The 26,131-nt window shown below is 47.0% G+C and overlaps 2 protein-coding genes across 3 annotated transcripts in view; one reads left to right on the top strand and one right to left on the bottom strand.

Annotated features, from left to right (window-relative positions):
- ACAD10 (acyl-CoA dehydrogenase family member 10) overlaps positions 1-23,996 on the bottom strand; it is a 97,205-nt gene extending 73,209 nt beyond the window's left edge. Inside the window, exons 1-2 of one of the 2 annotated variants that reach the window (XM_069755060.1) lie at positions 23,758-23,996; positions 1,238-1,424 (exon numbers count right to left, since the gene is read on the bottom strand). In XM_069755060.1, coding sequence (XP_069611161.1) covers positions 1,238-1,418 — 181 coding nt within the window. In that variant the 5' untranslated portion in view covers positions 1,419-1,424; positions 23,758-23,996. Of the gene's footprint in view, positions 1-1,237; positions 1,425-20,788; positions 20,891-23,757 lie in introns of those variants that run through there. The other variant, XM_069755054.1, reaches the window with a different exon arrangement.
- Positions 21,187-26,131, top strand: part of BRAP (BRCA1 associated protein) — a 91,330-nt gene continuing 86,385 nt past the window's right edge. Inside the window, exon 1 of the mRNA XM_069755070.1 lies at positions 21,187-21,415. Coding sequence (XP_069611171.1) covers positions 21,337-21,415 — 79 coding nt within the window. The 5' untranslated portion in view covers positions 21,187-21,336. The remainder of the gene's footprint in view (positions 21,416-26,131) is intronic.

Raw genomic sequence — 26,131 nt, 5'->3', positions numbered from 1 at the left:
GGCTGAAAGTCCCCCTCTCGGCTTATACTCGAGTCATACCCAGGGGTCGGCAGGGGAGGGGGAGCGGGGGCTGTCTAATTATACTCACCTGCTCCTGGCGCAGTCCCTGCAGGTCCCTGGCTCCCCGGCACCCCAGCTTCTTCCTGTACTGAGTGGTCACATGGTACCGCTCATTACAGTAATGAATATGTGGCTCCACCTCCCATAGGGGTAGAGCTGCATATTCATTACTGTAATGAGCGGTAAAGGTGACCGCTCATTACAGGAAGACGCTGCGGCGCTGGGGAAGCAGGGACCGCGCCAGGAGTAGGTGAGTATAATGGGGTGGGGGGAGCGCTGCGCGATATTCACCTGCTCCCCGTTCCGGGCGCCGCCCCGTCTTCAGCGTCTTCTGCAGTGACGCTCAGGTCAGAGGGCGCGGTGACGTGGTTAGTGCGCGCCCTCTGCCTTAACGTCTGTGCAGAAGATGCTGAAGATGGAGCGGCACCGGAACAAAGTCAGGTGAATATTGAAAGTGCCGGGGGCCTGAACGACTGAGAGGTGAGAATGTGATTTTTTTTTTTATCGCAGCAACAGCAAATGGGGCAAGTGTTTGTATGGAGCATCTTATGGGGCCATAACGTTGGTGCAGCACTATATGGGGCAAGTGTCTGTATGGAGCATCTTATGGGTCCATAATCAAGGTTTGTGCAGCACAATATGGGGCAAATATCTTTATGGAGCATCTTATGGGGCCATAATTAACGTTTGTGCAGCATTGTATGGGGCAAATATCTGTATGGAGTATCTTATGGGGCCATAACGTTTGTGCAGCACTATATGGGGCAAATGTGTCTATGGAGCATCTTATGGGGCCATTATTAACCTTTATGCAGGATTATATGGGGCATATTTTAATATGGGGCATCTTATGGAGCCCATCATGAACTGTATGGAGCATTATATGAGGCTCCTGATTCAATGTGGATATTCAAAAACACTTAACCTACTGATGTCTCAATTAATTTTACTTTTATTGGTATCTATTTTTACTTTTGACATTTACCGGTAGCTGCTGCATTTCCCACCCTAGGCTTATACTCGAGTCATTAAGTTTTCCCAGTTTTTTGTGGAAAAATTAGGGGTCTCGGCTTATACTCAGGTCGGCTTATACTCGAGTATATACGGTACTTAAGACTTCACACGTACAATCCAGAAATAATTACATTTATCATCTCTTCGTACCATGCGTTCCTACCTTTCGCCAAACTGAAGGGTGATGGAAGTAGGACTCCTCCCATATCAAAAACTACCGCCTTGTATCCACATGCAGCATGACCCCATCTTATCGAGTTCCACTGAAATAAGCGGAGTTTCCAAACTGAAGAAACTTTGGAAGGGTTGAAGTATGAAGGTTGTAAAACTCTAGTAATAAGCATGGCTACCTACAAATAAGTAGTAATAGTGTTATAGTGAAACAGTTATAGGGTTGTTCCCAAAAATCACAATGTACTCTTATAATAATGTACACATTTATTTATTCATGTTAATATAACTCATTTTTAAATCTGCCCCATTTGCAAATTGATTGCCAGCCTACTGTACGTGCACACATGTTGCAGGACAGGCTATCAATCAGATTGCCAGAGAATGAATAAAGCGCACTCAGTGTGTAGTGAGAGGGAACTGTAACTGCGATGCAGGGAGAATATAACTTAAACTTTCTCCCTGCAGCTGCTGCTCCAGTAATCCAGCTAAACAGGATTTATATGGCATTTAGCTGCAGATCTAGCTACACATTAAAGGGAACCTGTCACCCCCAAAATCGATGGGGAGGTAAGCTCACCGTCATCAGGGGCTTATCTACAGCATTTTGTAATGCTGTAGATAAGCCCCTGATGTAACCTGAAAAAGGAGAAAAAGAGGTTAGATTATACTCACCCAGGGGCAGTCCTGCTGCGGTCCGGTCAAGTGGGTGTCTCAGGTCAGCTCTGGCGCCTCCTATCTTCATTCCATGACGTCCTCTTCTGGTCTTCACGCCGCGGCTCCAGCGCAGGCGTACTTTGTCTGCCCTGTTGAGGGCAGAGCAAAGTACTGCAGTGCGCAGGCGCCGGGCCTCTCTGACCTTTCCGGCGCCTGCGCACTGCAGTACTTTGCTCTGCCCTCAACAGGGCAGACAAAGTACGCCTGCGCCGGAGCCGCGGCGTGAAGACCAGAAGAGGACGTCAGGGAATAAAGATGGGAGGCGCTGTTCCGGACCTGAGACACCCATCGGAGCGGGACCGCCCCTGGGTGAGTATAATCTAACCTCTTTTTCTCCTCTTTCAGGTAACAACGGCAGCTTATCAACAGCATTACAGAATGCTGTAGATAAGCCCCTGATGACAGTGAGCTTACCTCACCAGCGATTTTGGGGGTGACAGGTTCCCTTTAATAATATTTCCAAGTGAGATGTGCCGCTATTGATTGATTAATGGCCACTTGCCAGGTCTTGTGCTCGTCTAATTGTAATTAATGAGGTGCACAATAATTAACTGAATACCATCCAGTGGGGCATTCCCAGATCTGAGAAGTCCCAGGAAGTTAGTGGCATTCTTTCAACTGTATTTGCACCCTACGGGCTCGCTCACACTACTGTTAACATCGGACGAGTGCAAAGTTTTTTTATTGGATAGCACTTGTACTAATGTTATTCAATGGGTCAGTGCTGATGAGCGATTTTTTTCACTGACAATCTGCTACTGAAAAAAAATTGCAGCATGCTGCGATTTCACTCAAACGGATGAGACTCACCCATTAAAGTCTATGGGTATGTGGAAAACGTGGGACTGCACTTAGACGACATCTCAGTGCAGTCCGATTTACAAGGACTAACAGAATGGAAATGGAGGAATTTTTGTTCCCCATATTCTCCTCATCCAAGAGAATTAGATCACAATATGCTCACATTCGGATCAAACTCTTTTCAGCATTCACATTATCAGACACTGAACTACAATAAAAGGTTACACCTCTATTTATGATAGATAACACATGGATCCATCATTCGCAATAAGTGATGCCACAGCTCACATCCTCCCCATCCCCAGCATGCTCCAATGAAGCGATAAATACTTGATTATAAGTCAATAGGATCAGAGCCACTCCATTGCTGCGTATATCTATGCAGCTGATGATAAGAACAGAGAGCAGAATCCTACTATTTAGGCCTGTTTGTTAGCATGAAAATTGCAAGATATTTTATCTTATTATTACTTTTTAGATAGTAGGAAATATAGGGATTTTGGTGTACTCACCGTAAAATCCTTTCCTCCAAGCCAATCATTGGGGGGCACAGGATCATGGGTGTTATGCTGCTGCCACTAGGAGGACACTAAGTGAATATAAAAAGACTAACTCCTCCCCTGCAGTATACACCCTCCTGCTGGCTCTAAGTGAACCATTTCAGCAACAAAGCAGTAGGAGCTTAAAACCATTAACAAGGATAAACTATGTCAAAACCAAAAAACAAACAAGCCATCAGGCTAAAGGTACCTTCACACTCAGCGACGCTGCAGCGATACCGACAATGATGTCGATCGCTGCAGCGTCGCTGTTTGGTCGCTGGAGAGCTGTCACACAGACAGCTCTCCAGCGACCAACGATCCCGAGGTCCCCGGGTAACCAGGGTAAACATCGGGTTACTAAGCGCAGGACCGCGCTTAGTAACCCGATGTTTACCCTGGTTACCAGCGTAAAAGTAAAAAAAACAAACACTACATACTTACCTACCGCTGTCTGTCCCCGGCGCTCTGCTTCTCTGCACTCCTCCTGCACTGGCTGTGAGCACAGCGGCCGGAAAGCAGAGCGGTGACGTCACCGCTCTGCTTTCCGGCTGACCGACGCTCACAGCCAGTGCAGGAGGAGTGCAGAGAAGCTGAGCGCCGGGGACAGACAGCGGTAGGTAAGTATGTAGTGTTTGTTTTTTTTACTTTTACGCTGGTAACCAGGGTAAACATCGGGTTACTAAGCGCGGTCCTGCGCTTAGTAACCCGATGTTTACCCTGGTTACCAGTGAAGACATCGCTGGATCGGTGTCACACACGCCGATCCAGCGATGTCTGCAGGGAGTCCAGCGACGAAATAAAGTTCTGGACTTTCCTCAGCGACCAACGATCTCCCAGCAGGGGCCTGATCGTTGGTCGCTGTCACACAGAACGATTTCCTTAACTATATCGTTGCTACGTCACAAAAAGCAACGATATCGTTAACGATATCGTTATGTGTGAAGGTACCTTAACAGGGTGAGTGCTGTGTCCCCCAATGATTGGTTCGGGAAAAGGATTTTACGGTGAGTACACAAAAATCCCTATTTCTCCTATGCCTCATTGGGGGACACAGGACCGTGGGACGCCCTAAAGCAGTCCCTGGGTGGGGAACAATCAACTGTTATTACTCCATGTACCAGCAAGTTACAGATGTGGTACTGCCGCCTGCAGAATTCTTCTGCCGAGGGCCAAATCTGCAGAGGCTTGAGAATGAATATACTGTAATGTTTTGTGAAAGTATGCAAGCTGGACTGAGTCGCCCGCCAGAGCCGTGGAGTACCCGGTACCGGGTCCGGTGTTCACAGGGGGATGTCATGGTGGCGATCTGGTCCGTGACCCTGGGCGCCCATGTAAAAGGGATAATTGAATGAAGTTTATGTTCGTGACGCCACCTGTGGTATTCGGTCAGTGGGGAACAACGCTGCTTTAAGGGGTCCTCTGGGGTGATGTTATGGCAGCTAGATGGTATAACTTCCCACAGGTGAAGTATATCCCCAGGGCTCCCAATGTGTAGATGGAAGATGGTGGATGGGGCTGTAAAGAACGAGGACACAGGTTTGCAGTCTCTTTACCTGGATTACAGAAGACTTCAGTCCGCCACAGTCCAGGGTACCAGATCACAGGGCAGGCAGGGTCAGGCCGGCTCGAAAGCGAATCCAGAGTCCCCTTTACCAGGTGGAGTTAAAAGCCTTCCTTTAGCGCGGTGGTGTTGTACTCCCTTACTGCCTATGGCTTCAGATAAGGTCCTCACGGTTCTTCTCTCTGTCCCCCATATAGGATAGGACAATACCTGTATGACAGGTAACTCAAACCTTTTCACAGGGACTCTAGCACACCCCAGGCTCTATGTGTTACTGTGTCTTCTGGTGTGTGTGGCGGACAAGTAACTTGCAGTTCAGCTGTCCTGCCGGTTTCTGATGAAAGTCCTAGAGTCCCTTACACCCTCGTGGTCCGGTTACCTGTTATCTGCGCTTTGCCAGGGAGAGTTTGCTCGCTGCTGTCCTCCCCCTGGTGTCACTCTCCTGTGCTTTGCTCTCCTGCACGCTCACTGAACAATGTTCGGCTTTCTGCATGTCTCTTTCCAGGGGCTGTAGTACTTCAGACTACACGGCCCCTTCAGACTTTCTGACACTCTATGTCGGTCTGCTCCCTTCGGTCTCTCTCACAATCTGACCTCTCTTTCCCTCCAAACCACAATATATATATACAGTGCGGCAAAAAAGTATTTAGTCAGTCAGCAATAGTGCAAGTTCCACCACTTAAAAAGATGAGAGGCGTCTGTAATTTACATCATAGGTAGACCTCAACTATGGGAGACAACTGAGAAAAAAAAATCCAGAAAATCACATTGTCTGTTTTTTTAATATTTTATTTGCATATTATGGTGGAAAATAAGTATTTGGTCAGAAACAAAATTTCATCTCAATACTTTGTAATATATCCTTTGTTGGCAATGACAGAGGTCAAACGTTTTCTGTAAGTCTTCACAAGGTTGCCACACACTGTTGTTGGTATATTGGCCCATTCCTCCATGCAGATCTCCTCTAGAGCAGTGATGTTTTTGGCTTTTCGCTTGGCAACACGGACTTTCAACTCCCTCCAAAGGTTTTCTATAGGGTTGAGATCTGGAGACTGGCTAGGCCACTCCAGGACCTTGAAATGCTTCTTACGAAGCCACTCCTTCGTTGCCCTGGCGGTGTGCTTTGGATCATTGTCATGTTGAAAGACCCAGCCACGTTTCATCTTCAATGCCCTTGCTGATGGAAGGAGGTTTGCACTCAAAATCTCATGATACATGGCCCCATTCATTCTTTCATGTACCCGGATCAGTCGTACTGGCCCCTTTGCAGAGAAACAGCCCCAAAGCATGATGTTTCCACCACCATGCTTTACAGTAGGTATGGTGTTTGATGGATGCAACTCAGTATTCTTTTTCCTCCAAACACGACAAGTTGTGTTTCTACCAAACAGTTCCAGTTTGGTTTCATCAGACCATAGGACATTCTCCCAAAACTCCTCTGGATCATCCAAATGCTCTCTAGCAAACTTCAGACGGGCCCGGACATGTACTGGCTTAAGCAGTGGGACACGTCTGGCACTGCAGGATCTGAGTCCATGGTGGCGTAGTGTGTTACTTATGGTAGGCCTTGTTACATTGGTCCCAGCTCTCTGCAGTTCATTCACTAGGTCCCCCCGCGTGGTTCTGGGATTTTTGCTCACTGTTCTTGTGATCATTCTGACCCCATGGGGTGGGATTTTGCGTGGAGCCCCAGATCGAGGGAGATTATCAGTGGTCTTGTATGTCTTCCATTTTCTAATTATTGCTCCCACTGTTGATTTCTTCACTCCAAGCTGGTTGGCTATTGCAGATTCAGTCTTCCCAGCCTGGTGCAGGGCTACAATTTTGTTTCTGGTGTCCTTTGACAGCTCTTTGGTCTTCACCATAGTGGAGTTTGGAGTCAGACTGTTTGAGGGTGTGCACAGGTGTCTTTTTATACTGATAACAAGTTTAAATAGGTGCCATTACTACAGGTAATGAGTAGAGGAAAGAGGAGACTCTTAAAGAAGAAGTTACAGGTCTGTGAGAGCCAGAAATCTTGATTGTTTGTTTCTGACCAAATACTTATTTTCCACCATAATATGCAAATAAAATGTTAAAAAAACAGACAATGTGATTTTCTGGATTTTTTTTTCTCAGTTTGTCTCCCATAGTTGAGGTCTACCTATGATGTAAATTACAGACGCCTCTCATCTTTTTAAGTGGTGGAACTTGCACTATTGCTGACTGACTAAATACTTTTTTGCCCCACTGTATATATATAGGGGAATCACCTAGGAATAGGATTAAAAGCTCCCCCCTGTGGCCTGGAGTGTGAACATGTGTGTATTGTGATTACCTGATAAAAGATATCCATCATCGCTTCCAAACGTAACATCCCTCCCCCCGTGAGGAAAGCAATGCCACAGTGACGACCAGGACCCTGGGGCGCCACACTCTACCCCCCCCAGTTAAATCCAGTACACCCAGACTGGGAAAAGAAGACCAAAACAATACAGATTAGCAAAGAGACATGCAATACATTTTTAGAATGCTGGAAACATATGAAACAAGTTAATAGTGCAAAGTGGAGCTTCCCTTTATGGGAGGAATTGATGCTTGAACGTTACAAGAACATATGTACAGAGTACTTTTAACAGTAGAAAACAGTATGATAACTAACTATGAAAGGCAATTACCCTCTACGGGTATACTATCTCTTAAGGCTTCAAAGTGCAAAACAAATGTTATTATTTTCTTCAAAGTGCAGAGCTTTTCTTACTAACGGCGACTACCCCTACGGGTATACTGCATCAGGTCCATTTAATTCACAAGCGCAACATTAGACATCTTCAATACTTTCTGCACATAAAACTATCTGGATTCACGTTTCAGTTTAATTTTTATTCATTATATTATCTCCCTAATACAGTATCTGGTATATAAAGTACAGTTCTGACTAACTTCCAATATAACGTTAACAAAGTGCAACAAGTCAACATTTCCTTTCTTGCCTTGCACAGGCGTGTACTATGGAGGACAGAGAATGAACTTCAATCCAATATTGCAGCCAGCGGGTAAGGAAAGGGTTAATCAAACACCCGAAAACCCCACCCCTATGGCTGAAGATTGTTCCTTCCAAATTCAGGTGACAGAGTCCCTTTAAGGATGCAAAAGACTTTCAAGTCTTTCAGTACGGAGGTAGTGCAATTAATTGTGCAATTAATACACCAGCAATGAAGCGAGGGACCTGTCAAACACCCAACGTAGGTTTGGGCGGGCTACAAGACGAGTAGCCAGACCCAGAATCCTGCCGCGCCAAACGGATTTTTCTTCAGGTCTCTGTAAAACAAGGCAATTTTCACAGTAATGTTAGAAACAGTCTCTTAAAAGCTTCTGTGTAAAACCAGTAGGAAGCACCTAAATTGGTGCCAACTATGTACAACAAAGTTTGTGAACCATTCATTGTCCAAGATCTGAATGTCCTTTAAACAGTTAAACTCTTAGTGCAAAAAACCTTGGCCTGTAAAACAAACTTTTATACTTTTTAACTATTCAGTCATATTGCTTTTCAGATTTTATGGTTCTTTTGTTAGCACCTGGACGCTATGCTCACTCATGCTAGGATTCAATCTGATTCCAGGGATGATGTAAATTTTGTCAGTTCCCACTATGCGGGTCTGAGTGCAGCTGCACGTGGTTATTAGTTCAGTTTGCATAGCCTGGGTGCGTGTAATAGGTGGTGAAGCTGCCACTGCTGTCTCAGTGGTGGTGATAGTGCACACTGTCGCTTTGGTGGTGCAAGCTGGGGTTACAGTGTGAGTGGTAGTGGTGGAGGCTACTTTGGCGCTAGGTGGCGCTACTGGTGCCTACGGTTTAGCCAGCTTTGGGGCAGTGCCCCTGTGCTTTTTCACATTCAGAGCATACCACCCTTTGTCACAGAGATGCCTGGTGTACATGACACAATCGCCGGGGTAAAGGTTCCTGTCCGGGTGTCCTTCCCAGAGGTGGGACTCCGCGTCCCTCCTGTTAAAAATTTCTGCGTACAGGCCTGGCTCTTTAATAAATCCCCATCCTTTCTGTAATCTGAAGGCTACCACTGTGCCCTGCTTCAGTGGGGCCTGGTTTGTCTGGCGGTCCTTGCGGGCCTGGGCCTTAACACATAGGTCCCTCTCGTCGAAGGCTTTGGGTCGGGCCTGGTACTCCTCCTAAGCCTCCCATTTACAGGCCAGTTGTTCTTGTTGGTATTCCTTCCAGCTCAGAACCTCTAGGACCTCTCCTGCCTTCTTTTCTGTCCCGGGGAACCCCATAAGATCTGTTCCAGGGTTCACCCAGCGGTATTACAGTCCTTTCCGCATAGATTTCACCCCGCAGGCTGGATCAGGGCCTTCATAAAACTTTCCATCCCCGTGGCCTGGTCCCATTCCCCCAGAATCTGAATCCGACTGGATCCATAACGGAGTGGTGCAACTATCGGGCCCACTTACCTGCCCGCTGCGGTGTCTCCAGTGCCAGTCTCCTCTGCTGGTATTGGGGTCCGTTGGATAGGATGCAGTACCTGCAACTTTCCTCCCAGCACCGCCTTCCGCATGGTCTCGGCGCTCAGCTGCATCCGCAGGAGCTGGTCGGTGAGCTCTTCCAATTCAGTTTGCAGGAGTTTGGGGACGGCTGGCGACGGCTCGTCGCGGCTTCCTTCCAGGTAGCTGGGGGAGTCCCCCGCTTCCACCCAACCCTCTGGTTCCGGGCTGCTTGCCATGGCGTCCTCCGCATTGTTCCCTGCGTCCTGCTCTGGTTCCCGCTCTCTCCTCCGGGGGTGGAGCTTCTTTCTCTTCTTTCCGCCTGATTGACGTGACCGAAACTAGGAAAGCTACTTTCCACGGAAGAAAAGATAGACTTCCTGCAGCAGTTCGAAAGAGGCCTCTTGTAAAACCCTGAGGACCAAATTAAGATCCCACGGTTCCAACGGCATCTTATAGGGAGACACCACAGGAGATACTCCCTGGGTGAAGGTATTCACCTGTAATCTGTTGGTAATCCTGCGTTGGAACAAAACCGATAAGGCTGAAATCTGCCCTTTGAGAGAACTAAGCTCGAGACCTGACTCCAATCTGGTCTGCAGAAATTCCAAAATGTAAGGAATGGAAAAGTCAAGAGGAGAACGTCCGCGGTCTTTGCACCATGAGAAGAAAGTCTTCCAGGTGCGATGATAAATGCGCATAGATGTGGGTTTCCTAGCACTAAGCATGAAAGAGATCACCTGATGAGAAAATCCTGCTTGAGCTAGAACCCAGGATTCAACGGCCATATCGTTAAACACAGAGCCTTGGAGTTCTGATGGTAAATAGGGCCCTGGGACAGCAGATCTGTGCGATCCGTTAGTCGCCAGGGGATGTCGGCAATGAGTTGAATTAGTTCCACGTACCACGCCCGACGCAGCCAATCCAGCGCAATCAGGATTACTGGCACCCCCTCCGCTCTGATCTTCTTGATAACCTTCAGAAGGGGAGTGGGGGGGGAATATATACGGAAGCCGAAATTGATGCCACGGGAGGACAAGTGCGTCTGCTCCGATGCCTACTGGGTCGTGGGACCGAGCTAAGAAGTTGGGAATCTTGGTGTTTAGCCTTAAGGCCATCAGATCCACATCCGGAGTCCCCCAGCGACAGCAGATCTGCTGGAAAAACTCTGGATGGAGAGACCACTCTTCCGAGGCGAGACTCTGGCGACTGAGGAAATCTGCAGCCCAATTCTCTACGCCTGAGATGGTTCCTCTCGGCCCAACAGAGAATGTGACCTACTTCGATCATGGCCGCCTTGCTGTGGGTACCCCCCGGTTGATGTACGCCACAGCTGTGGCATTGTCGGACTGAATCCTGATGGTCCAACTTGCCAGGAGGTGATGAAACTGCAGAAGGGCTAACTTGATTGCCCATGTCTCCAAAATGTTGATTGGCAGACCCGACTCTCAAGGAGACCAGCGCCCCTGAGCTGTGTGATGGCGGAACACTGCCCCCCAGCCAAGAAGGCTGGCGTCTGTGGTCACCACTAGCCAATGAACTGGGAAGAAGGACTACCCCTGATTCAGCAAAGACTTCAACGTCCACCAACTGAGGGTCTATTGGACCCGCTGAGAAAGGTGGAATGGACGGTCGAGAGAACAGATTCCTGTCCCAAGCCACCAGAAGCGCATGTTGCAGGGGGCGGAGGTGTAGCTGTGCGAATGGAACCGCCTCTATAGCTGCTACCATCTTGCTGAGAACTCTCATACTGAAACGCAGAGAGTGAAGAAAAGAGCGGGACAGCATCTGAGTTCCCCGCTAAGACTTTTTCCGGAGGAAGGATCACCAACCACTGGGAAGTGTCCAGGATCATTCCCAGAAAGGAAATTCGCTGAGCCGGTACTGGCGAGGACTTTTTGAAGTTTATCTTCCAGCCCAGGCGAGAAAGCGTATTTATTGTGATGCTCATGCACTCCTTGCAGGAGTGAAAAGAAGGTCCTTTAATCAGGATATCGTCTAGACACGATAGCACTACCACCCCGAGAGCGTGAAGGATGGCCATGGCAGCCGCCATGATCTTGGTGAAGACTCTGGGGGCGGTGGCGAGGCCAAAGGGTATGGCAGCGAATTGAGAATGATTGTCTTGAACTGCGAATCGTAGAAATCTTTGGTGAGGGGGGGGGGGGGGGGGGGAAATCGGGATGTGAAGGTAAGTGTCCCGGATGTCTATGGATGCTAAGAACTCTCCTTTTTCCATTGAAGCGATGACTGAGCGGAGCGATTCCATTCTGAATCGTCGCACTAAGTGATGAGCGAATATACTCGTTACTCGAGATTTCCTGAGCACGCTCGGGTGTCCGCGTATTTTTTAGTGCTCAGAGATTTAGTTTTCAGCGCCGCAGCTGAATGGTTTACATCTGTTAGCCAGCATAAATACATGTGGGGGTTGCCTTGTTGCTAGGGAATCCCCACATGTAATCAAGCTGGCTAACAGATGTAAATCACTCAGCTGAGGAAAACAATCTCCGAGCACTAAAAAAATACTCGGTCACCCGAGCGTGCTCGAGAAATCTCGAGTAACGAGTATATTCGCTCATCACTAGTCGCACTCTGGTGAAGTTGTTCAACAGTTTTAGGTCCAGTATGGGCCGCACTATTCCGTCTTTTTTTGGGACTACAAAAAGGTTCGAGTAAAACCCCTTGAACCTTTCGTCTTGCGGAATCGGGATAATGACCCCGCCCCTTCTGAGGGCAATTATGGCTCGGAAGAACACTGCTGCCTTTGTCTTGGGAGGAGAAGACAGGAAGAAACGCGTTGGTGGGAGAGACGAAAACTGTATTTTGTAACCGGAGGACAAAATCTATGACCCACTCGTCGTGAACGACCGAGAGCCTCGGTTGACGAAACAAAAGCAGACAACCCCCTACTTTGTTGGTGTCCCCTGGATACCGTACTGAGTCGTACTGTCTGGGCCTGCTTTTCCAGGAATAAGAGGGTCTATATGAGACCTGGGAACCTCTATCTCTGCGTTGGGCTCATCCTGGTCATAAAGAGTTGGATGTAGAGGACCCGTTGGGATTGTAACAAAAAAAACAAAAAACAAAATCGGGTCCAAGCTTGTGGTTGCTGGTTCCGAAAGGGACAAACGGGCCTCTGCTTGGGAAGAAACTTACTCTTCCCTCCAGTAGCGTCAGAGATTAGTTGATCAAGTTTTTCTCCAAATAAGTGACTGCTCTGATAGGGCAGAGAGGTTAAAGACTTTTTGGAAGCAGAATCCGCACGCCAGCCTCTGAGCCATAGGGCCCTCCTAATGGTGATGGCGTTAGCTGCTGCTTGGGAAGCACAGTTAGCCGCATCCAAAGAAGCGGACACCACAAAATACCCGGCTCGAGCTATCTGATTAATGAGGCATGCCACCTCAGGGGGTAGGTCAGTTTCCTGAATGGCTACGGACAAGACCTCAGCCCAATAGACCATAGCTTTAGCCACCCAGGTCACGGCAAAGGATGGAAAGAGTGCAGCTCCAGAAGCCTCAAAAACTGAACGAGCAAGATTGACGATAAGTAGGATTTTTGACTGTGGCACCATCAGACAAGGATAGAAGAGTTTTAGAGGCAAGCCACGATAGGGGAGGATCCACTGGGGGGGGGGGGGGGGGGGTGAGGGGGGTGGAACTGTAACAAATTCTTTCTTAAGTCAGGAGCAAAGGGATATTTAGACTCCATGGGCTTCTGCCCTGTGAAGCTTTTATCCGGTCGGTCTGTATGTTTCTCAACAATGTCCTTAGCTCGGGGTGGTTGGCGAACACTCCATGAGGGCGTTTAGTCCTCTTAAAGTACACGGCATGATCTGGAATAGATATGGGTTCCTCGTCCACCCTCAGAGCCTTGTTGACCGACTCAATAAGGGACTCAAGTGTCTCTTGATCATTTTGTGAGTCCTGATCTAAGGATGCATCAGATTCATATTCTGAATCATGTTCGCTACCAACCCCTGGAGAAGGTTTCTACAGACTTGTTCACTATGCAAGTAGCCCATGTGTTTTTGGTTCTATAATTGTTCTCTTGTTTCTACAAGACTGGGGAGTCCACCACTCCTCTGTGGGTCATTTGCATTGTAGCTGTTCCATCCTGCATGTCCACATGTATATTTTTTCTCTCTGAACCCTGCTTATACAGGTACTATACAGATGATCAGGTTTTTAAATACATCAGATAGGGATTATATACATTAGATAGGACTGCTCTATTATGGGTATACCTTGGCGATTGGTGGAGCAGCTTAACATACATTTTTTTTGCAAAAAAAAGGTATTAACTAAATACCCTGTATTTTTTCCATTTTTTGACTAGCACTTGCTTATTTACTGTGACTTTTTTACAACAGAGTATTTTTAACCTCTCTGTGCGTTTTTGTGTTTTCAAGTTCTTTGGTGGTGTGAACAGGTTTCTACAGACTTGTTCACTATGCAAGTAGCCCATGGGTTTTTGGTTCTACCCTGGAGGTGAGCGAGAAGCCGAACTCCCAGAGGCCGAAGCACGAGCAGGTTCAGGGGATGTGCCATGTGTCCTTTTTCTAGAAGCATGAGCACTTTTTGATAAGGTACGACCCCTGTTAGATAAAGAGTTTTGTCCGTCGGAAGGGTTTTTTGCAACTAACAGACCAACGCCCTGACTAGAGGAAGGGTCCCGGAGAGAGTCTATCGCTTTGGCCAAAAAAGCCATAGACCATGAGAGAGAAGTGGCCCACTCAGGGTGACTAGGCTCTCTGGGGTCGGTATCAGAGACGGGTAGCTTCTGGGTAGTTACCGGGTCACAGGCCGTGCAGAACGCAGTATTGTGGCCCCGAGGCAAAGAAACCTTGCAAGTAGTACATGAAGCAAAAAACACAGTGTGTGTCTCGTCAGTCTTTTTGGAAGTTTTAGATTGAGACAGTGTACCCTGTTTCTTTCCGTCCAGAGAAATAGAGGGAGGATGTACGTGCAGAGGAAGGGTTAAGCTATGATTCTGCAGCTTACCCAGGTCCTGTGTCTTGAGTCCCCAGGGGAGGTGCCGCTGTCTGTCCCCACAGTGCTTCTGTCAGCGCTGCTCCTGTTGTCCCTGCTGTGTCCAGGCCCAGAGCTGCCCCTGCTGCAGTGCCGAGGGTGAAGGAAGATGGCAGCCGAGATAAGGAAGGCGCTTCTCGTTGGGGACGAGAAGCGCCAGACACATGGGCGGCGCCACCCCCAGTAGGCGGGGCTATAAAATGTGGCCGATCCCGGAGCCGGGAAAGGTGCGGGATGAGGTCGTTCACCGCAGCGCCCGCCGGACCTGCGGCCTGTCCCGGCCAGAAGCCAGGGACTACATTTTTGGGGGATAGGAATGCGGTCAACGGCCTTACACCGCCGCGCCTGTCAGGAGCTGGTGGATGGGCCGAAGCCCTGGCGATGCCGGGGACAGGGAAGAAGCTGGGGCGGTGTATAGGAGAGAACGCCGCTGGACACTTGGACACCTCCCCTTCCCAGGGACCAGGACCCCTCTGAGCCTCCTCAACCAGCTGCAGTCCTACTCACAGATGTAGCAGAGCCGGAGCTGCAGGTGTGCTGGTCCTGGTATTCACCCTCAATCCACCATCCTCATAGACGGGGGGGTGGAGAGAGTCTTTCTGCCGCTTTCTATCATCCGCCAAGGGTCAGTGGTGATGCAGTGGGGGCTGCACGGATGCCATAGTGGGGGCCTCGGTATTGGGAAGAATGTCCGGTGTTGTGAATTCCGCTCTTGGGCTCCCTCCGGTGGTTGTAAGTGGCAATTTTGTGAGTTCTGCTCTTGGGCTCCCTCCGGTGGTTTTTTTTTTGTTTCAATAATTTTTATTTAAAGAGTAATACAAAAGTCTCCCAACATGGGAGTTTTGACAACATGTCAAGGGATCACTCTTATAACATTATAAATATGGTAAATTCAAAGTAAAGGATCCTAGCATACAAATATATGTGACAAGACAAAACAAAGACAAAGACAAGACAGGAACAATAGGGAAAAACAGACTAGGGTGTGAATCATAAAAGCCCACTTAACAGAATTTTTTCATCACAATAGACTGCTATAGGTCGACACCTGACGGAGATCAGATTTAGTATCACGACTTGTAGTATAGGGGAAGCGTATAGATAAGAAGAAGAAAGCAAAACCCACACACATATATATTGCCAGTTGATTATTACTGGCCTCCAGCCCAAACTTCATGGAGAAAGCGTAAGGGTAAGTGTCAGCTGATCTCCAGGGTTCAAATCCAGCCATGGGGACCAAACCCGGAAAAAGGTGTTCCAACTATCAGTTCTCGTAGCCTGGATGCGCTCATATATCATAATAGTGTTCATTTTGATCTTGACTTGTGGCATTGATAACGACGGGGTCCTCCATTTTGATGCTATGTGTATTTTGGCCGCCATGCCCAGTAATGTTATCAGTCTAAAAAATCTCTTGGACACTCCCTGTGGTTTTATTCCAAGTAAGAATGTTCGCGGGTCTAGAGGTACATCTTTTCCGGTCATTCCATCGATCAAAATTTTCACCTCCTGCCAGAGACCTGTCACCACCGGGCATGTCCACCATATATGTCTCATGTCTCCAGGTGTATCACAACCCCTAAAACACTTATCTGAGATCTGAGGACAAATGGCATGGAGTCTCGTGGGTACCTGGTAAGTCCTGTGTAGGACTCTTCCCTCCGGTGGTTTTAAGTGGAATGGCTGCTCCTTGGATTTAGCAGTCTGCAGCTGCTTCCACTGATTGTCTTTCTGCTCGGCTATTTATGCCTGGCTCTTCCCTTCAGCCAGTGCCACTTGTCAATGGTTCCTGGTTGGATTCACATCTTTGCTTGGATTTCCCTGATATCCTGACCAGTTCAGCAAAGATAAGTCCTTGCTTTGCTCTTTTCTGTCCACATGTTGTGGACTTATTCGTTCTGTGCATTCTATGTTTTGTCCAGCTTGTCAGTATGGATTAATTCAGTTAAGCTGGTAGCTCTGGGAAGCAGATTTACCCTCCACACCTTTAGTCAGGTGTGGAGATTTTTGTAAACTCTGTGTGGACTTTTGTAGTTTTTAATACTGACCGCACAGTATTCCATCCTGTCCTATCTATCTAGCTAGACTGGCCTCCTGTGCTACATTCTGGTTTCATTCTGTGTATGTCTTTTCCCTCTCCACTCACAGTCATTACTTGTGGGGGGGCTATCTATCCTTTGGGGATTTTCTCTGAGGCAAGATAGTTTTCCTGTTTCTATCTTTAGGGGTAGTTAGTTCTCAGGCTGTGACGAGGTGCCTAGGGAGAGACAGGAGCATCCCACGGCTACTTCTAGTGTTGTGTTGAGCTTAGGGACTGCGGTCAGTACAGGTACCACCTCCTTCAGAGCTCGTCCCATGTTGCTCCTAAACCACCAGTTCATAACAGTCCGGCTATAGGCCTGGCTTCAGGAGAGGATACATGGAGGAGACACTCCATATGGTCGCCTGTTGCTAATGTGGGGAGATCGGGACCCGAACGAGCCGTCGCCCCTGAAGTGAGCTCAGGCATGGCTTCCAACGTCGCAGGGGAGGGTGCGAGGAGGAACTCTCCGCATTCTTGCCTGTTGATGTTTCTGGAGAGATTGGAACCTAGAAAGGATCCGTCACCCCTTCACTCCGTTAATTAAAAAATAAAAATTTATAGAAAAAATAAAATAAACGTTGGGGTCTGAAGACCAGGCCCAAGTACCTCCTGCAGACACTAAGTAAGAACTGGTTCACTTAGAGACAGCAGGAGAGTGTATACTGCAGGGGAGGAGTTAATCTTTTTATATTCACTTAGTGTCCTCCCAGTGGCAGCAGCATAACACCCATGGTCCTGTGTCCCCAACGAGGCGTAGGAGAAAAAAGTTAATCATTGTGTAAAAGTTATACCATTTCCCCAATCCTCTGCATCAGTTCCTCAAGGTTGACATGCCCTCCCTTTGGCTTGAGTTGAGCTCAGGGCCCCAGTACTGCATGATGTGTAACTCTGTGTTGTTCCTGTTATTCTTCCTAGAAACTGCAGTTCAAGCAAGGTGGATGTTGAAAACTCATGGCCACAGAGCGTTAAAGGGGTTGTCTGGGACTTTAACACTAATGGCAACTCCTTAAAAGATAGGTCACCAGTGCCTGATCGGTGGGGGTGCCACACCTAGCAACGCCAGTAATCAGCTTTTTTTAGTTGTCGTCAGAACTGCTCAGTTATGGAGCTACACAGCTACAGTTAAGTCCATATATATTTGGACAGAGACAACATTTTTCTAATTTTGGTTATAGACATTACCACAATGAATTTTAAACAAAACAATTCAGATGCAGTTGAAGTTCAGACTTTCAGCTTTCATTTGAGGGTATCCACATTAAAATTGGATGAAGGGTTTAGGTGTTTCAGCTCCTTAACATGTGCCACCCTGTTTTTAAAGGGACCAAAAGTAATTGGACAATTGACTCCAAGGCTATTTCATGGACAGGTGTGGGCAATCCCTTTGTTATGTCATTCTCAATTAAGCAGATAAAAGGCTTGGAGTTGGATTTCAGGAGTGGTGCTTGCATTTGGAAGGTTTTGCTGTGAAGTAAACATGCGGTCAAAGGAGCTCTCCATGCAGGTGAAACAAGCCATCCTTAAGCTGCGGAAACAGAAAAAACCCATCCGAGAAATTGCTGCAATATTAAGAGTGACAAAATCTACAGTTTGGTACATCCTGAGAAAGAAAGAAAGCACTGGTGAACTCATCAATGCAAAAAGACCTGAGCGCCCAGGGAAGACAACAGTGGTGGATGATCGCAGAATAATCTCCATGGTGAAGAGAAACCCCTTCACAACAGCCAACCAAGTGAACAACACTCTCCAGGAGGTCGGCGTATCAATATCCAAATCTACCATAAAGAGAAGACTGCATGATGGTAAATACAGAGGGTTCACTGCACGGTGCAAGCCACTCATAAGCATCAAGAATAAAAAGGCTAGACTGGACTTTGCTAACAAACATCTAAAAAAGCCAGCACAGTTCTGGAAGAACATTCTTTGGACAGATGAAACCAAGATCAACCTCTACCAGAATGATGGAAAGAGAAAAGTATGGCGAAGGCGTGGTACAGCTCATGATCCTAGCATACCACATCATCTGTAAAACACGGCGGAGGCAGTGTGATGGCTTGGGCATGCATGGCTGCCAGTGGCACTGGGTCACTAGTGTTTATTGATGATGTGACACAGGACAGAAGCAGCCAAATGAATTCTGAGATATTCAAAGCCATACTGTGTGCTCAGATCCAGCCAAATGCAGCCAAACTGATTGGTGGCCGTTTAATACTACAGATGGACTATGACCCAAAACATAAAGCCAAAGCAACCCAGGAGTTTATTAACCCCTTCACACCGCAGCCCTTTTTCGTTTTTGCGTGTTCGTTTTTTGCTCCCCTCCTTCCCAGAGCCATAACTTTTTTATTTTTCCATCAATATGATCATGTGAGGGCTTATTTTTTGCGCGACGAGTTGTACTTTTGAACGCCACCATTGGTTTTACCATGTCTTGTACTAGAAAATGGGACACAAATTCCAAGTGTGGTGAAATTGCAAAAAAAAGTGCAATCCCATACTTGTTTTTTCCTTGGCTTTTTTGCTAGGTTCACTAAATGCTAAAACTGATCTGCCATTGTGATTCTCTAGGTAATTACAAGGTCATAGACACCTAACATGTCTAGGTTACTTTTTATCTAAGTGGTGAAAAAAAATTCAAAAGTTTGCTAAAAAAAAAAATTGCGCAATTTTCCGATACTCTTAGCGTCTCCATTTTTCGTGATCTGGGGTCGGGTGAGGGCTTATTTTTTGCGTGCCGAGCTGACGTTTTTAATGATACCACTTTTGTGCAGATACGTTCTTTTGATCGCCCGTTATTGTATTTTGATGCAATGTTGCGGCGACCAAAAAATGAACATTATTTAAAATTATTTAATCTGTCCAATTACTTTTGGTCCCTTTAAAAACAGGGTGGCACATGTTAAGGAGCTGAAATTCCTAAACCCTTCATCCAATTTTAATGTGGATACCCTCAAATGAAAGCTGAAAGTCTGAACTTCAACTGCGTCTGAATTGTTTTGTTTAAAATTCATTGTGGTAATGTCTATTACCAAAATTAGAACAATGTTGTCTCTGTCCAAATATATATGGACCTAACTGTACGTCGATGGAATAGTGGCCGCAATCAGACTATTCGAATCAATAAAAAGTGGATATGCAGCACCCTGCCACATTTCTGTTGACAGAGCTGTTCTGGCCGCTGCCTGGAAAAGCTGATCAGCGGGGTGCCGAGTGTCGCACCCCCACCGATCAGACATTGATGACCTCTCAATAAGGATTGGCCATCAATGATAAAGTCCTTGACAACCCCTTTAAGATCTCATTCGGGATATTTTTTCCATACACTTTTTTTTTTTTTTACCTCCAGCACGTAAATCGTTAATTTTTTCACTACTGTTTTTCCACATCAAAATCAATAAGGCTGAGCAACAAAAAATAAAACACATCAGAAACACACATTCCTGTTTTTCTTGGTGTTTGTCTCTAATATCCTTGCAGGGAAAAAAAAAAAAGACACCATAAGGCCATGTTCCCATGGGCAGAAATGCTGCATTTTTTTTCCCACAGGTGTATATAAAAATACAATTAGCAATTCCTACTGTTTAGTGCAGGTTTTTGTGTGTTTTATTTAGATGTGTTTCCCAGGTCAGTGTAGATGGGCAGCGCTGGGGTCCTGACCTGGGTACAAATCCCACCAAGGAGTTTGTATGTTCTCCCCGTCTTTGTGTGGGTTTCCTCCGGGTTCTCCCACACTCTGAAGACATACTGATAGTGATAGTGACTGTAGATAGTGACCCCAACGGGGACAGTGAGAAAGTGCTGTGGACTTAAAGGGACTCTGTCAGCTGAATTTGGCGGGACTGGTTTTGGGTCATATGGGCGGAGTTTTTGGGTGTTTGATTCACCCTTTCCTTACCCGCTGGCTGCATGCTGGCTGCAATATTGGATTGAAGTTCATTCTCTGTCCTCCATAGTACATGCCTGCACAAGGTCATCTTGCCTTGCACAGGCATGTACTACAGAGGACATAGAATGAACTTCAATCCAATATTGCAGCCAGCATGCAGCCAGCGGGTAAGGAAAGGGCGAATCAAACACCCGAAAACTCCGCCCATATGACCGAAAACCGGTCCCGCCAAATTCAGCTGACAGAGTCCCTTTAAAATGCTATTAACGCCCAGGCTTTCAGCACACAGAGTGGGGGACGCGACCCTGCCATGAGGGCGCACTAGCTACAAGGAGGGCGACCACCTCAGGTGGGATACACGGCCCCCAATGTACCACACGGTGACTGTGGAGCGATACACGCAATGTCCCTTCTCCTTCGTGGTGACAGCATTATAGTAACTCCAGCTTACCCCAGACAGGACACCCAGCACCTACAGAGCACGTGACGGCAGCCCCTGCTGTGATTGGCTGATCGAAGATGCGCTCCGAACACTAGAAGATAAAACTGTAGCTGCCATTTTTCTGAAGCCCGCGGTATCCGACCTCGTCAGCTACCTATACTGCGCATGCCCTATACAGCGTTGAAGTCTAGTTAGCTCGTGTTGATACAAGACAAACACATGGAATGCTCAATCCATGGCGTTCATAAATCCGAACACATCACTGCACATGCCATAAACCGATAGAGCAAACGTATCATGATCACGTGATCGGTGTCCAGACAGCAGGGTCTGACGTTCCCTCACTAAACATGGCCTCCTGGGAGATTTAACTACTGATTGTAATGGGCCAATGAGATGTCAGAGCTGTGATCACGTGGTTGGTGTACCCGGAAGTGCGGTTTTATTGACAACGTCTAGGAGTTCTTGTTCGGCCGGTGCTTGTCCTCCTTCTGCCGGTCCCGGCTCTTGTGGAAGTGACTCCTCGCGTTAGTGTGGGTCTCCTGCTGCCCAAACATATGAGTGTTTCACTGGTTGTCGTCCGGCTGGAGCTTGCGGACCACTCTCCTGTACCACTGGGCTTCCAGTACCGTGCTGGTGAGTAGTGAGGCCACCAGTCCACACAGGTCTCTACTGGGCTCCGCTGGGACGTGGCCGTTTGTATATAGTTCTATGAATGATATATTTACATAGACTGACTGTGCCCAGAACTCAGGTAAAAAAAATAATGTCCAGTCATCTGTCCATTGGTAACTAGCTGGATCCCTCCATTACTGATCTGTCATCATACATCTGCCCATTGGTTACTAGCTGGATCCCTCCATTACTAATCTGTCATACATCTGCCCATTGGTTACTAGCTAGATCCCTCCATTACTAATCTGTCTTCATACATCTGCCCATTGGTTACTAGCTGGATCCCTCCATTACTAATCTGTCATACATCTGCCCATTGGTTACTAGCTGGATCCCTCCATTACTAATCTGTCATACATCTGCCCATTGGTTACTAGCTGGATCCCTCCATTACTAATCTGTCATACATCTGCCCATTGGTTACTAGCTGGATCCCTCCATTACTAATCTGTCATACATCTGCCCATTGGTTACTAGCTGGATCCCTCCATTACTAATCTGTCATACATCTGCCCATTGGTTACTAGCTGGATCCCTCCATTACTAATCTGTCATACATCTGCCCATTGGTTACTAGCTGGATCCCTCCATTACTAATCTGTCATACATCTGCCCATTGGTTACCAGCTGGATCCCTCCATTACTAATCTGTCATACATCTGCCCATTGGTAACTAGCTGGATCCCTCCATTAATGATCTGTCTTCATACATCTGTCCATTGGTAACTAGCTGGATCCCTCCATTACTGCTCTGTCTTCATACATCTGTTCATTGGTTACTAGCTGGATCCCTCCATTACTGATCTGTCTTCATACATCTGTTCATTGGTTACTAGCTGGATCCCTCCATTACTGATCTGTCTTCATACATCTGTCCATTGGTAACTAGCTGGATCCCTCCATTACTGATCTGTCATCATACATCCGCCCATTGGTTACTAGCCGGATCCCTCTCTTACTGATCTGTTATCATACATCTGTCCATTGGTTACTAGCCGGATCCCTCTATTACTGATCTGTCATCATACATCTGTCCATTGGTTACTAGCCGGATCCCTCTATTACTGATCTGTTATCATACTTCTGCCCATTGGTTACTAGCTGGGTCCCTCCATTACTGATCTGTCATCATACATCTGTCCATTGGTTACTAGCTGGATCCCTCCATTACTGATCTGTCATCATACATCTGTTCATTGGTTACTAGCCGGGTCCCCCCATTACTGCTTTGTTATCCTACATCTGTCCATTGGTTACTAGCCGGGTCCCTTCATTACTGATCTGTCATCATACATCTGTCCATTGGTTACTAGCCAGATCCCTCCATTACTGCTCTGTCATCATATATCTGTCAATTGTTTACTTGCTGGATCCCTCCGTTACTGCTTTGTCATCCTACATCTGTCCATTGGTTACTAGCCGGGTCCCTTCATTACTGATCTGTCATCATACATCTGTCCATTGGTTACTAGCCAGATCCCTCCATTACTGCTCTGTCATCATACATCTGTCCATTGGTTACTAGCTGGATCCATCCATTAATGATCTGTCTTCATACATTTGCCCATTGGTTACTAGCTGGGTTCCTCCATTATTGATCTGTCATCATACATCTGTCCATTGGTTACTAGCCGGATCCCTCCATTACTGATCCGTCATCATACATCTGATTACCAAATGGTTTCTGAATTGAGCAGATCTGTTGGAGGTATATAGGGGTCGTGTACATATCTGCAACTTCATATTATAGTTGTATACTGTCTCCTTAGGAACTACTGCACGTGATTTTGATACATTGTAATTTATGTCTGGGCTGTAAGTGCACAAATCTTTTGCAGTAGCATTGGAGGGTAACTGAAAGAAAACCCTATTCTGGTAGCTCATTCTGCCCTGGTAGCAATCTATTCTTTTCTAAAACACTTGCAAGGAATTTAAAGACATGAAAAATTATTGTTTTACTTATGTTTTGGTTACCTTTTAGTTATTATTATTGCATTGTTTTTTTTTTTTAAAAATGTATATTGATGGTGGCGCGAAAGTGTTAAAAAGGCTAATAATCCCTGCTGCGTTACCTAACCGACCTCCACACCAAGTCGGTAACAAATATATGATCAAATAAAAATATGTATCTAAGTACATATAGGTACGCGCTAGATATTTAGCCAAAAAGAAAAAGCTGCTACTAAATAAAAGAATAAAGTCCAAATCGGCAATCAATAAACAAAGTTGAGTAGCTTCTAAGTATGTCCACAGAAGTCTATAATGACACCAGGGGTAGGTAAGTATACATAGAAGTTTCCTACCTCCTGTCACAAGTCACACATCTTTCGATGAAGAAAAGAGCCGCGATGCTGCCGATGTAGTTCCAGAGAGTTCTTTCCAGGTAAGGACGGTGCGTAGTACAGATCCAAAACTGGTGGCTGCCCCGGCCGGTAGCAGCCACCCAAAACTAACCTCCGGGCTGGGACGGAGTCCTGTGGTGCCGGACGCCGCGTGGAGTGAAAGCGGTAAGTCCGGATACAGTGCAGGACCTACGTGACGTAGCTAGTCACGTGATCGTGAGCGAAGCCCGGGAGTGAGGTACGGAGCGCTGTGAGGGTCACCTAACCTACGCGTTTTGGAGACTGCTGTCTCCTTCCTCAGGGTTTTTTTTTTTTTGTCTGTAGTCTTCATTCTTTCATTTTCATTATCAGATCCCTTGATCTTGCTGTTTGCAACCTGTTCAAAGTGTCAGATTTATCTCTTTTGAGAATGTTTCTCCCAGTAATATCTCCCAGTAATATAAGCTTGAGGTGAGTTCTGTGTGTATTTATGCTACTGCCTTTTTGTTGTGCACACACTCTCCCTCCTGCTTGCCCTATAGCTACATATCACATTTGCAAAATCACTTGTCTAGATAAAAGACTTAAAGGGACACTGTCACCTGAATTTGGAGGGAACAATCTTTAGCCATGGAGGCGGGGTTTTGGGGTTTTTGATTCACCCTTTCCTTACCCGCTGGCTGCATGCTGACTGCAATATTGGATTGAAGTTCATTCTCTGTCCTTCATAGTACACGCCTGGGCAAGGCAAGATTGCCTTGTGCAGGCATGTACTACGGAGGACAGAGAATGAACTTCAATCCAATATTGCAGCCAGCATGCAGCCAGCGGGTAAGGAAAGGGTGAATCAAAAACCCCAAAACCCCGCCTCCATGGCTGAAGATTGTTCCCTCCAAATTCAGGTGACAGTGTCACTTTAAACGCTCTTCAGCAACAAAATGCCAGATTTTTTTTTTAAAGAGAACCTGTCACCCCGTTTTTTGAGATTGAGATATAAATACTGTTAAATAGGGCCTGCGCTGTGCGTTACTATTGTGTATGTAGTGTACCCTGATTCCCCACCTACGCTGCGCAATACATTACCAAAGTCGCCGTTTTCGCCTGTCAATCAGGCTGGTCAGGTCGGGTGGGCGTGTTCACAGCGCTGTTTCTTCCTCAGCTTTACGTTGGTGGCGTAGTGGTGTCCGCACGTTGAGGTGACTAATCCACTGTGGGCACGTGAACAAGGAGCGCGCGATCTGCGCTATCACCCCCTGTCATCGGTGGGGGCGTCCATCTTCCTGGGGCCGCACGTGCGCAGATGTAGTGCTCTGCTGCACGGGGCTTCAGGAAAATGGCCGCGGGATGCCGCGCGTGCGCACAAGAGATCGCGGCGGCCATTTTCCCAAAGCCGAGTTTGCATCTCGGCTTTGGGAAAATGGCCGCCGCGATCTCTTGTGCGCACGCGCGGCATCCCGCGGCCATTTTCCTGAAGCCCCGTGCAGCAGAGCACTACATCTGCGCACGCGCGGCCCCAGGAAGATGGACGCCCCCACCGATGACAGGGGGTGATAGCGCAGATCGCGCGCTCCTTGTTCACGTGCCCACAGTGGATTAGTCACCTTAACGTGCGGACACCACTACGCCACCAACGTAAAGCTGAGGAAGAAACAGCGCTGTGACCACGCCCACCCGACCTGACCAGCCTGATTGACAGGCGAAAACGGCGACTTTGGTAATGTATTGCGCAGCGTAGGTGGGGAATCAGGGTACACTACATACACTATAGTAACGCACAGCGCAGGCCCTATTTAACAGTATTTATATCTCAATCTCAAAAAACGGGGTGACAGGTTCCCTTTAATGAAGACTGTTCATGAAGCTGTTTAACTTTGCTTTTAAGAAGCACATAAACAATAAAAAAAATTAGTCTGTGTGAATATCCATTGATAAACTACAAGAATCTCTAAGTATTCACCTGCGGACATGTCTGCTCTGGAGTTTTTTTGTTTTAGAAACGTTTCCATCTTTTCCAAATTGTTCAGCAAGAATGAATGCAGGGATAAATACAGGGCTGAACGTGCTGAATTGTGAACTTGAAATGGTTTACTAATATTAGTTTGTTGACATCTTGTGATCATTGCCATTTGTTTGCCACAATTTTCGAAAAAAAAATCTTATGGTGCCTATGTACTCTACATGCCTGCTGTACCCTAGGTATAGGGGGTGTTGGAACTGTTCTCTGAAATCTGCCACTTGGGTTACATATCAGATGGTTGGTTAATCCTGCTGAAATCAGCGGATTCATTGGAAGAATTGGGTATCTTGAACTTCAGTATTCCTGATTCTTTCTTCTTACAGAAAGGTAAATTGCATC

The sequence above is a fragment of the Ranitomeya imitator genome, chromosome 1 (genome assembly GCF_032444005.1).
Source record: "Ranitomeya imitator isolate aRanImi1 chromosome 1, aRanImi1.pri, whole genome shotgun sequence".
Classification (NCBI taxonomy): domain Eukaryota; kingdom Metazoa; phylum Chordata; class Amphibia; order Anura; family Dendrobatidae; genus Ranitomeya; species Ranitomeya imitator.
Note: the sequence above shows the minus strand (reverse complement) of the source record. Positions and strands in the feature narration are given on the sequence as shown.